The sequence below is a fragment of the Clinocottus analis genome, unplaced genomic scaffold (genome assembly GCF_023055335.1).
Source record: "Clinocottus analis isolate CAN_PGR_092001 unplaced genomic scaffold, fCliAna1.0.p SCAF_22, whole genome shotgun sequence".
Classification (NCBI taxonomy): domain Eukaryota; kingdom Metazoa; phylum Chordata; class Actinopteri; order Perciformes; family Cottidae; genus Clinocottus; species Clinocottus analis.
Genome location: NW_027175954.1, coordinates 2,329,376 through 2,342,017, shown reverse-complemented (window position 1 = coordinate 2,342,017; position 12,642 = coordinate 2,329,376). Strand labels below are relative to the sequence as shown.

The following is a 12,642-nucleotide window of genomic DNA, read 5'->3' as shown; positions in this document are numbered from 1 at the left end:
CAGAAAAAGTTTGAGAACCGCCAAGTTTAAAGAAACTTTTTAAGATTATGAACAAATCTTAATAAAACGTAGTCTATTGCCCGCATATCCAAAGTCTAATACTCGCTCTCGTGGAGAAAACAACCCGACAATGGTATTAAAAAGAGCCACCGTGTACCTAGAATTAGGTGTTTTTTTTTTCTTTTTTCATTACAGTGAATACAAACATTGTGGTTTATTTCTCTCGGCTCTTCAAACCAACAAAACATTGTACACAAGTCGCTCTGCCTCTGAGCATGCTCGGTGACATTTGGCTGACACGGAGCGAATCTCCAGAGATAAAGAACAAGTCTCTGAGGTGTTTCAGACTAAACTGCACTGTTCACTGTCCCCGCACTGAGGGAATGTACTGCGATGCATTTGTGTGGCTCTTTGTACTTCATAGTTTTTAGATGACAATTGATTTCTTTGGCAGGGGAGAAAAAAAAGAAGCTAGATCGGACTTTGGCAACGTATTCATATATAACTTAACTCATTCATACACTTTCTCTGTTCGGATTTATTGATAAAAATAATTTTAAAAAAAGGATGAAATAAGGCTGGACTTAACCTTAAACATGAGCTATTCAAGAAGTCAAGGCCATTCAGATCCATCCTATTGTTCAGGAAATGGGCCAAACGCAATCTTCCTCCGTCTGCTACAGTCTACTGCTGCCTTTCAGCCAATCACAATGTCAGATCTGTCCTCCTCTTCCTCCTCTTCCTCCTCATTCGCTCTCTTCTCTCACTTTTGCACGTCTCAGCTCACTCTCTCTCTCTCTCTCTTTCTCTCTCTCTCTCTCTCTCTCTCCTGTCCCAGGGTCACACTTTAATTAACACTTCAGGTCTTATGAGTTTCTCCATCTCCTTACACATGCGTTCACACACCCACAGACACACACACTCTCTCTCACACACACTTCGTGATCCCATATGCTCGGTGCCGTAAACGATGATTGGAGGGTACGTTTATTGACGCCACCACACACACGATGATTAGCACATCCATTTTCAATCAAAGTGTGGTCGCATCCAGTCTGCAGCAGGCATGCACATAGCTATGCATGAGCATACACAAACAGGTGGCCTGTAATGCTCCCACACACACACACACACACACACACACACACGTACCTGTTCGTGGTACTCTATGCCCATCGACAGTGTGTTAATAAGGATGGCAATCATGATTCCTCTGCTGAAGTATCTGCTCCCAACAATGAGTTCCAGTTTAGTTTGAAGTCCCGCCCAGCAACGCTCGCACAGCCTTTTCGTTGGCTCAGACACCTGTGCATCGCCGCGGCGGGGGCTGCTACAGTGACACGGGCTGCTACTGTGACACGGGCTGTTGCCATGGCATGAGTTGCTGTACCCATGATGACGGTCTTCGGGCGGCTCGTGAACATTTTCGCCGTCTTGAAGTTGGCCGTAGTAAATGCAGTACGGGCACACCGAGGACTCGGCCTGGACCTCGCCCGGCAATGGGAGCCCGGGGGCCCCACCTGCGAGGACACAAGGAGGAGGCGTGTGTAGACACGGGCCACAAATGTCATACGAGGCACAAAGGTAACAGCAAACAGTTGAGATTCTGCGTGTTGCACACCTGCAACCATTCTGTCATTCTGCATATTCTCCGCTTGCCAAAGAAGAGCACCACCGTTTCATTTCTGGGAGAGAAAAATTCAATAACATGGAAGCAACTGTGCGGTTGGGATGCTTTTGTGAAGATGGGGAGTTCTTTTATTAGAACAGGAGTGTGTGTGTGTGTGTGTGTGTGTGTGTACGTGTGTGTGTGTGTGTGTGTGTGTGTGTGTGTTGGGGGAAGGGGCGTGGAGTGAAGCGGGAGTAAATTTTCAGCAGAATTCATTAGCAAGCATCTCGGGAGGAATGCTCCATTGACATACCAACAAACAGTACTCTAACACGGACCGTTCACTTGTCATCACAATTATTATCACAAATTCATGTTTAGTTGGAGACTGATAGAGGAAATCCAATCCAGCCGTTCTGTGGTGTGTGTGTGTGTGTGTGTGTGTGTCTTTAGATAATGTGAGCTGCAAGGAAGTTGCTAAAAATGTCTCTGCACTGCAAAAAAAAATAAAATCCGGAGCTTCAATTTTCAGTATTTTGGCCCAGCGCATGTGAGCACATACTGGATTATTTCTCCTCACCTTGTTCTGTACTGCAAGTCTTGTCAGCTACAATTATAATATATAACTGAACTGTATTAAAATGTAATATTATTTTCTCTCAGCCGCTTTTTACACATCAAGGTCGCGCTCACGGGGAGTATTCAGCCCGTGAAAACGGTCCACCGTCCTCTTACTCTGGGGGAGCTTTGTGAAGGCGAAAGAAATAACCCCAGAAGATGTCATTGTGATGTCATCAGGGTTACCTCGGCTTAGAGATTACAATTGTATTATGGCAAGCGTGCGTATAGAGTTTGAAGGACATGTTGGTCTTTTAGAGCATTCCAGGGATTTAAAGTCAGAGTATCTTGGCATCTGCTGCTTTTATTTGAACCATCCATCTTTATGTTTCCATGAAGTGTGAGACCCCCAATTTTATCTAAGTGTGACGTTATGGAGTACTAAACCTTTCACATCTGGCAAATCAACACCGTAAACTCCTGAAAGATTTTGGTTATCTGGAGTAAAATGACACGAAATATCTTCAATGTGCTGTTTCAAATCATTTGAATATGGTTATTCTCTTCCTGACTTTCACACCTTAAGAGCGAGGGTTGCGCAACTCGAGCAACCAGCAGGAGTACACTCGATTAAAAAAATGATCCAACTGAGAAACTCGTCCGAGTCTTTTGCAATAAAAACATCCCTAAATCTAGGAAGAAAGTCGTCAAGACGGCAACATGGCCGCCCGTCTCTTCAGGCCTCCCTCCAAAGCCACGCCCCCAACATTATCACCATGAAGCTAAACTATGAACACGTCAACAAAAATAATATAAATGAAATGTTTTTGAAGACGATTACCAACCCTCACTTTAACTCAGATTTCAGAGACTCGAGCTCTGGACGAAAAGGTTGCTTGAAAGAAATGTTTTGGATCAATTGTCAACCTTTAGGCTTGAATAAATACTTTGACTTCAGAGTTATGCTCTAACTGAACATCCGTATCTTTTAAAAACATTAGTGTTGCCTGATTTGTATTCACAGCATCTTTGTTTATGTAGCATGCGACTGATGTTAATGATTTTTTTTTTCTCCCTTTCATCTTCATACATCGCATTCATTGACCACAAATCCCATGAAACAACAATACTCAAGAGTAATCGTATGTGAGGGATGGACAGATGTTGCCTTGGGGCTAATTACCTGAATATAAATACACAGTGTTCTTGCATCCAGTTTACCTTGTAGGCCTAATCGAGGTCCACGACCAAAAGCATGTTAATGTAGTTTATTCCTCTCTAGCCTGTGGAAGCTCCACTCTTTTTTTTTTTTTTCGTCATAATGCTTTGAGCACCAAAAAAAAAATGCAAAATTAAATTCACCTCCACTGCGTCGGAGGTGGCAGACGTCTGTGATCTGCGTGTCTTAGCGCAGCCGAGGGCGAGTGGGGGGGAGGGGGGGGGAGCGCTCTGTTGTAATTTGGGAGCACTGAGCCTCAAGGATTATTTTTCTTTCAAGAAAGTTTTTAAAGAAAAGAGCGACGTCGCCCCGAATCGCTCCGACAAACACAAACAGAGGAACATTAAAGCTCTGTTGACTCTTTTTTTGTCAAAAGAATCACTGCTAAGAGCACAGGAGGCCTCGAATGTGAGCATGTCTGAGGCTGCATTGGTTCTATAGTGAAGATGTACATCTTAAAGTATGTAATGTCATTTAGGGTTAAGGTTTATTACTTTTTTAATGAAATCTAACCTTTTAACATCGTGAAAAAATGTCTTTTTATACTCAATACTTGAAACGATGGAGGCATATCATTTAAACCACACTTTGGCGTTGAATTTGTACCTCTTCAACTTAAGATTTTAACCTACGAAACTTCTTTTTACGAAATGAACCAAGACAACGAGAAAATGTGAGACCCAGGTTGACAAGCCATGACCTTGACACTCACACTCACACATTTACACCCACACTCTTACACTCACACATTTACAGCCACACACACACACACACACACACACACGCGCGGCCCTTCGTCCTCACCAGGCTCCGCCTCCAGCTGCGGCAGTCTGTTGACGGCCTCTTTGGCAACCAGCCTCTTCTGTTCCAGGGCCTTTGCATCCAGCGGACCGAGGAGCGGCGATATGAACGGATAATTAAAACCGTTCCCTCCGTTCCTGACGGCGAGCTCCGGCTGCTGGTGGTGCTGATGCTGAGGATGGTGATGGTGGTGGTGGTGGTGGTGATGCTGGTGGTGGTGCTGATAAAGCTGATGGAGGTGCGACAGGTCGTTGGGAACGTGCCCCGAGTGGCGGTGGGCGAGTCCGTTCATTTCCGCCGCTCCTCCGCCGCCGCTCCTGGCGGTTCTGCCGCCCGCTTTGTTTTTCCCGCGCGCGCCGGCGGCGCAGCGGAGGCGTGCGCGCGTCTCGGCGCCGCAGCGGGACAGCCGGCGCCACGCCTTGCGGCCCAGGTGCGCGGCGTAGCGGATCATCTCCTCGTAGCAGCTCCCCGGTTGGCTGTCGCTGGCCAGCGTGGAAGCCGATTGGTTGAGCTGCCGGGCGTGCTGCTCCGACTTCATCAGCGCGTGTTCCCGCTGCTTGGTTTCAGAAAACTGGGTTGCTATGACGACCAGGCACAGGTTGATCATGAAGAAGGAGCCGACCTGGTCACGACAAAGACACACACACACACACACACACACACACACTCTGTCGTCACGCACAGTACGGTATACAGTGTGTGTGTATGTGTGTGTGTGTGTGTGTGTGTGTGTGCGTGAGTCTGTATGTGTGTGCGCGTGTGTTTGTATGTGTGTGTGTGTATGTGTGTGAGTGCATGTGTGCATGCATGTGTGTGTGAGTGCACGTGTGTGTGCACGCTCGTGTGTGCGACTGTGTGTATGTGTGTGTGTGCGTGTAGACGTGTGTGTGTGAGCGCGTGTGTGTGCGTGTGTGTGTGTGTGCGTGCGTGTGTGTGCGTATGTGTGTGTGTGTGTGTGAGAGTGCGTGTGTGTGTGTGCGTGCGTGTATGTGAGTGTGTGTGTGTGTGTGTGTGTGTGCGTGCGTGCGTGCGTGAGTGTGTGTGTGTGTGTGAGTGCTTACAATAATTAGGAAGATGAAGTAGATAAAATTGTAGAAAGAATGTGCGTCCATGACGTAGTACATGATGTCCACCCAACCTTCAAGAGTAATTACCTGCATGGACGCACACACACACACACACACACACATTAGTGTGTAATGCACGTCATGATTCATTGATAAAAAGATGGAGATCTTTATGCAAATCATTCAAACATTCACCTGAAAAATGGCAATCCATGCATATCCAATGTTATCAAAGTTAATAGCTCCTTTGTGTGGGTTCACCTCCCCGGCCCGACACTCATTGTAATACTGGTACCAGTTCACACACGACACCGGTGCGTCTGCCTTCAGCCCCGTCTCCGGACGGGCCTCCTCAGCGCCCAGGAAGCAGGACGTGCCGCTCACACGGCGGCGCGGCACGTCAGTGCATCGAAGCATCCCGTTCTCTCTCTCCATTGAGCAGATGAAGGGATGGTCGTCGGTTCCGTCCGGCTGGTAGTAGCCGTTCAGGAAGGAGACGTTGTATCTCCTGGAGAAGAGACGCAAACACTTATACTATTTTATTCATGCAGGTATCCTTATTGTCATGAAATCCTCCAAAAAGAGCCCAACCGACAGTGCTTGAGTCCGTTCTCTGAACTTCTTAACTTATTTTTCCTGGCACTCAGTCCTAACTCGGGCCTTCAGAAGGTTTAAACCTTTTGAAAATGGGTCACAGACATGTAGATATAGTTGTATTTTTGCATTCAGAGCTGGACACCGTCGCTTTTCCTGTGGCAGTCGTAACTCTGAAGGAGCAAACACTGCGTGTATTGCGAGCTATTTTAAGATGCAGATTATTAGACATTTGGTGAAATAGTGGGTACTTACAACAGCGAGGCCATGTATATGAAATTGACTCATTTTTGGGGCAACAATGGATCTCTATAGCACAGAGGAAGTAGCTCTCAAATAATACTTGTTATTAAAATAATTTCGTTGTTGATTTTTGTCCAATAAGAAGCACATTCAATATCTCGGGCCTTCAACTGCCGAAACGAAAAAACCCCCACAATACATTTCAGGACAAATTCAGCTAAAGTTCGATTTTTTTTTTTTTCTTTTAGAAAGATAGATAACTCTATCGACCTTTTGTTTTGAATCAAATGTCTGAATGCTGGAAGAAAAACAGACAGACATGTGAAAATACACTGGAGTGCTTCGGGAAATCAAGAGAGAAATACAGATGAAGGGAAAAAAGAAAAGACAGAGGGAGCGTGCGGACGAGAGATAAGCAATCAATCATCGGTGGCGTTTAGAGAAGTGTCACAGAGAGGCAGCGCTCCCTCATTTGTTCTTAAGAAAGGTCATTTTCTTGTTTATGAAGCGGGAAAAAAACACAAATTGCAAAGTGAAAATAAAATCCGGAGACGGATTAGCTGAGTAAAGATGTGTTGGCGACTTCCGCGGCGGGCTAATGCGGCCACGTGAGATGAAAGCAAGAGCCGATAACAATGCGACGTCGTCTTTTCCTCGTGCAGCTGTAGTATGTTGGAAAGCAATCACAGACTCATGCCTCAGTGGTAAAATTAGAATAATGCAGCGCTTCTGTTTTCGTCACACTGCTGCGTTACAGTCATAATAAACTGAGTCTACGGCTCTCCAACGTGACAACGGAGAATTACACATAACTGAGTGGTTTGCTCGTTCACTCTTCAATCACAATCGCTTTTAAAACCCCGTGGTTTTACTCCAACACCTGCTAGTCCACGTTACGGGGATCCCATGTCAACACTCGGCTCTTCTCTCTCTCAGACTATAAAGGTGATGGGTCTGGCACGAGAGGCCTCTCTATATTATGCAATGCATTTGCGGGAGACAGTCACTGTACCGCACGCTCCGATTTGAAAACTGATGTTGCAGAGAAAGAGTGGAATCATGTTCACTTGGCGGCTTTCAATAAGAAAGCTCGTACAAATGGATGTGAGCCAACGCAGGAGCGCTGCCAAAATCCATCTTTACAACGATAGCAATGTTCAGTAGTGATTGACACTGTCTGAAAGGTATTGATTACCTACACATTTATTATTGAGGTTATGGTTTGTAGTGATGTTGGCAGCACTGTATCGAGAGGTATTGAATCATATATATATATATATATATATATATATATATATATATATATATATATATATATATATATATATATATATATACATATATATATATATATATATATATATATATATATATATATATATATACAGATATGTATATGTGTCTTAAAAAAGGGACATTAAGTCATGACAAATATCATAAAAACATCATACAAGGCCTCTAAAATGGGAAAAAAATACTCTCATGAAAAGTATAACAGACAGATAGATAGATAGATAGATAGATAGATAGATAGATAGATAGATAGATAGATAGATAGATAGATAGATAGATAGATAGATAGATAGATAGATAGGTGGATAGGTGGATAGATGGATAGATAGATAGATAGATAGATAGATAGATAGATAGATAGATAGATAGATAGATAGATAGATAGATAGATAGATAGATAGGTGGATAGGTGGATAGATGGATAGATGGATAGATAGATAGATAGATAGATAGATAGATAGATAGACAGACAGACAGATGGATAGATAGATGGATAGATAGATAGATAGATAGATAGATAGATAGATAGATAGATAGACAGACAGACAGATGGATAGATAGATGGATAGATAGATGGATAGATAGACAGATAGATAGATGGATAAATAGATAGATAGATGGATAGATGGATAGATAGATAGATAGATAGATAGATAGATGGATAGATAGATAGATAGATAGATAGATAGATAGATAGATAGATAGATAGATAGATAGATAGATAGATAGATAGATAGATAGATAGATGGATAGATAGATAGATAGATAGATAGATAGATAGATAGATAGATGGATAGATCTAGTACAACACCTCCACCCTCTATGACCTCGATACGACAGGCAGCAGCAGCTCAGGCGCTGGGGGGGAACTGGAGAGCCGCCCGCTCAAGTCCTCGCCCAATCAAGCACAATCAAGCACTGTGGAGTGTGGACTGGTAGCTGGAGAGCTGCCAAAAGGTCCTTGAGCAAGGCACCCTTAAACTGCTCCCTGGACTAAAACTAGGATGGGTTAAATGCAGAGGCGACATGTCTCTGTGTGCTATGCGCTGCACAATTACGTGTTGATTTACATAAACATAAAACAGAATAACTACCTTTCTGATAGTGTTACGAAAGCTGAATAATTGCACGCTCCGTAAAAGTAGATTTCACGGCAGAGCCGTTGTATTAGATTAAACAAGTGTTCCTAATAAAGTGCTGGTGAGTTTATGTGAAAACGTTACGAGGCTATTAGGAGACATCAATCTAGATGAATTTAATTCTAGAAAAGATTTTAAATTGCCGTTATTGACTGTTTAGGCTCGAGCTCGGGGGCAACGCATTGCTGCAACCCTGAAGGGCCGTCTTCTTCTATGGAAATGTGCCATGGTTCAGAACTGTTGGCGAAAGGTTCATGAACGTCTAATAAATATATCTAACAGCTCTGCCCGGGGCTGTATCTTCTTAACGATCCACACATGACTTTATTCAGAGCAGTATGATGGCGGGAAAGCAAATTATACAGGAGGAACCAGATGAGCTCTTAATCCAGAAATGGTTGACTGATGAGGCCAAATTGGCAACGTACAAACAAATTAGTGACAAATGTTTGGCAAAGAGGGGACACTGCTTTGAATACGTTGGTAAAGTGGACAGATCCTGAGCTGAACGCACACGCTCAGCACGCGTGATGCTCTTTGAGCGCCTGAGAAATACTTAGTGGCTCGTAAACTGTTGTAAGAAGAAACATTTAATTTGTGTCTTGTTGTTTTTTTGTTTTTAAATATACATAGACACTTAATTAGTTGAACAAAATGTGATAATGTTAATATAAAAATTCAATAAAATTCTTTTTTTCTTTTTTTTTAAACACCATAACGGGTTTTTTTTCTAAAGGCCTTCGTCAAAGTTGTATTTTTTTTATGTGATTACATGGTTTTAATCTCATTTTGGGCTATTTTTGTTTTTAATCACTGTCCTTATGTTTAATGGTGGAGCAGATTGGTCTTATTGTAATTTTTCCTTCATCAAAATATTGTATCAAAAGATGCTATTTCAATCAGATTAATTATTATTATCGTTATTATCCGTATTAGTGCTTATTCAGTTAGAGTAGTAACTGTCATCATCAGACAATGGATACATTGTACCCGCCTGCTCCGAGCTGCGCAGCAGTATAAAGGCTGCTTCGACACAGCCCCACCTCTGAATTCACCGCTGTCAGGGATTATTATCTAATCGGGATGGTTGAGCAGATGTGAGGTCAGATGGTGAACATGATGCCGTCAGATGTTATGTGATACCATCCCGTCGTCGTGTTTGTGAACATGTGAGCGAGGAGCGAGGAGCGAGGGACCGAGAGCGATGGTGTAACGGGCGGCGGCCGGACGCTGATCGAGAATGACAAGAAGGACCGCGGAGGAGAGAACGGGAGTGACAGTGAAACTGTTGAAACAGCCACTGAGAGTTCCTGAGTAGCGACGCAGCGAATGCACTTAGCCCTCTTAATCCCGTAACCCCGCTTTGATGTGGGATCTCTAATTCTGGAGGTTCCAGCAGGACGCACATTTACTTCCTCCCAGACGGAGCTGATTAGAGGAAAAACAAGATCAGACCATCGGTGGTATCGATCCCCGTCTTAGAAATAATAGCAGAGTGAAAGAAGCTAATCGGTTGTGAGAAAACTTTTGACACAGGTTTCAGCGTAATGAGGTCACCCCCCACCCCCTCTCCCACCTGACCCTCCTCCTCCTCCTCCTCCTCCTCCTCCTCCTCCTGCCCCTTGTTGCGACATCTGCCGGTTTCTGCGGCGACTCACGTCTTGACATCCTCTCCCATGAAGCAGCGGTTCCTCAGTAGCCCCGCCCACAACTGCACGCCCACGATGCCGAAGATGAAGAAGACGAAGAAGCACAGTGCCAGCACGTTGCCCAGCATTGGAAGAGTGTCTAGAAGGAGGGTCACCAGGATACGCATACCTGCCAACGCACACACATACAGCATAAACACCAAAGGCCATTGTGCACATATAGCAAATATCTGCAGGTAAACATCGCTGCTTTTTTGTTTTTTATCACAGGGAGAGTTGGCCAGACGGGAGCAATCTCTTGATTTACTCAAAATTGGAGCAGTGCAATTAATTGAATGGCAAATAATTAGAGTTTAAACAGCGATAATTGTCCTCCACTCCAATTTTCTGAAGAGCGCCGACACACATTTCTTCCCCCTTTTACTGCTTTAAAGCTTGGCCACTTCAAACACACTCAGTCTGAATTGTGCTCAAGTCGCTGAGCGTCGTAAAAGTTGGCAGTTTGTGCAACGGCCAGTTCGAAACAACGATTTCCATGACTTTGTTCGCTGTGTCCTGATTTGTTTTAAACGTGCATTCATCAAAAAAGAAAGCAGGAGCCGCTAATAGCAATGAAATGGAGTGGGATTTAGAGAGAGACAAGGACGGTGTCACAATTATTCATTGTCTTTGGCTGTGAGTGCAATTGTTGGCTTTCGGCTGAGGAGGTTTCCATGTCAGATGAACAACGGAGGAATTGCATCCCGTTTTTATACATTAAAAGAAGGGGGAGAAAGTTGATTGCACTTCAGGAGACACTTGGTGTCTTTCCCGCTGATGCCCTGCCAGGCCCACACTGCAGTCATCTTCACTCATTGCTTGTTTCAGGGGGGCAAGTCAAACACACAATGAGTTGGATTGCAGTCAAGTCAGTAAATTGTCCAGTCGCTAATGTTGTGTGGTTTGGGATAAAAAACTAAAAAAGTCCTTAATTGCCTTCTCTCTCCTCTTCTTCTCTTTACAGTCTTTGACCCGCTGCATTGTCCTGAAGTTAACTGAACCCTATACTGTTGTTCACCCAATCAAGATGTGAACACTCTCCAAAGTGCACAGTCAGCACTTTACCCTGACAGTCACTGTTTCGTTTAAAAGCCAGTGGACTCGAGTACGGAGCCAAACTTGTACAAAAAAATAAAAAAAAGACAATGAAAAATGGCCGTAATCCTCTGCGAGTGCAGTGCATGTTGTGGAGGAGAAAGGATAAAAACTCACTGGGAACTCTGTTGATGGCTCGCAGCGGGCGGAGAACCCGGACGGTCCTGATAGCCGACAGGCTGACGTTGTGTCCGTCCAGCGAGTACTCCAGCATTCTGCGGAGAGGGAAAGCCGCTGCTGTGTCACTGGCATCCCGATCGGCTCGACCTTGGCAAACCCTGAAGGTCTACAGGGAGTCCGGCAGAACGCAGTGCACCGTTTCTGGGATACATTGCCTTTTAACTACCAATCACCGAGGTCTCCGTCTCTGAGGGCCCCCGATGATGCCATTGTCATTCTGCGACGCTGTCGCGCACACACGCACACGCACACACGCACGCACACATTTCCGCCGGTTCGTCGAAGCACGCGCGCACACACGCTTGACATTTAACTGGCATTAAACAAGTGTCTAAGCTTTACACAAAACACACACACACACACACAATTTTGGCTCATATTTAATGTCAGATGCGCTTGTGTACATGTGTATGTGTGTGTATGTGTGTGTGTGTGTGTGTCTGTTAAACACTCACCCCACTAAAACAATGAAAAAGTCCAATCTGTTCCATGTGTCGCCAAGGTAGCCGTTGTGACCTATGACCCCGAGAGCCACCATCTTCATTACCATTTCCCCGGCAAAAAAAACAAAGATCCCATCATCCAGAGCCTGCACACACACAGACAGACACACACACACACACACACACACACACACACGCACACACACCCAGAGGATTAGTGTAAACTGATTAAGAGGGGGAAAAATTAAAGCAAAAACTTTTCAGACCCTTGATAATAAAGTCTCAAAGCTGCACATAATTAGTTTGCAATTTCAGATTTCGCGAGCGTGCGTGTGTGCGTGCGTGCGTGTGTGTGTGTGTGTGTCTGTGCACATTACCTGCAGCAGGAAGGGTGTGTGGTCACAGGGCTGGAACATCCCCAGAGTCACGCAGTTCAACAGGATGGCCAAAATGCTCACGCGCTCAAACCATGTGACAGCAGGTTAAGGGTCAACACCACGCCGGAGATGGTACATTGATTACATTTGCAACATTCGATATGAGTGCATCTCATGAAGTGGTGCGCGTAAATTCAGCTACTCGGGTTGATTGACGGGGCTCTGAGCTAACGACAACAAGCCGAGTGGATTGCTGCTCGCGTGTTTCCACTTCAGCTCCGTGCAGGTGTCCTCCCTCAGACTTGTCTCGCATCTGGCGAGATGTTGAAGAGCAGG

The 12,642-nt window shown here is 44.7% G+C and overlaps 1 protein-coding gene across 1 annotated transcript in view; it reads right to left on the bottom strand.

The window, feature by feature from the left end:
* Positions 1–12,395, bottom strand: part of LOC137792848 (voltage-dependent T-type calcium channel subunit alpha-1H-like) — a 35,378-nt gene extending 22,983 nt beyond the window's left edge. Inside the window, exons 1-8 of the mRNA XM_068588622.1 lie at positions 12,307–12,395; positions 11,942–12,075; positions 11,424–11,521; positions 10,182–10,341; positions 5,450–5,762; positions 5,249–5,341; positions 4,191–4,809; positions 1,153–1,520 (exon numbers count right to left, since the gene is read on the bottom strand). Coding sequence (XP_068444723.1) covers positions 1,153–1,520; positions 4,191–4,809; positions 5,249–5,341; positions 5,450–5,762; positions 10,182–10,341; positions 11,424–11,521; positions 11,942–12,075; positions 12,307–12,345 — 1,824 coding nt within the window. The 5' untranslated portion in view covers positions 12,346–12,395. The remainder of the gene's footprint in view (positions 1–1,152; positions 1,521–4,190; positions 4,810–5,248; positions 5,342–5,449; positions 5,763–10,181; positions 10,342–11,423; positions 11,522–11,941; positions 12,076–12,306) is intronic.
* Between the last annotated feature and the right edge of the window lie 247 nt (positions 12,396–12,642).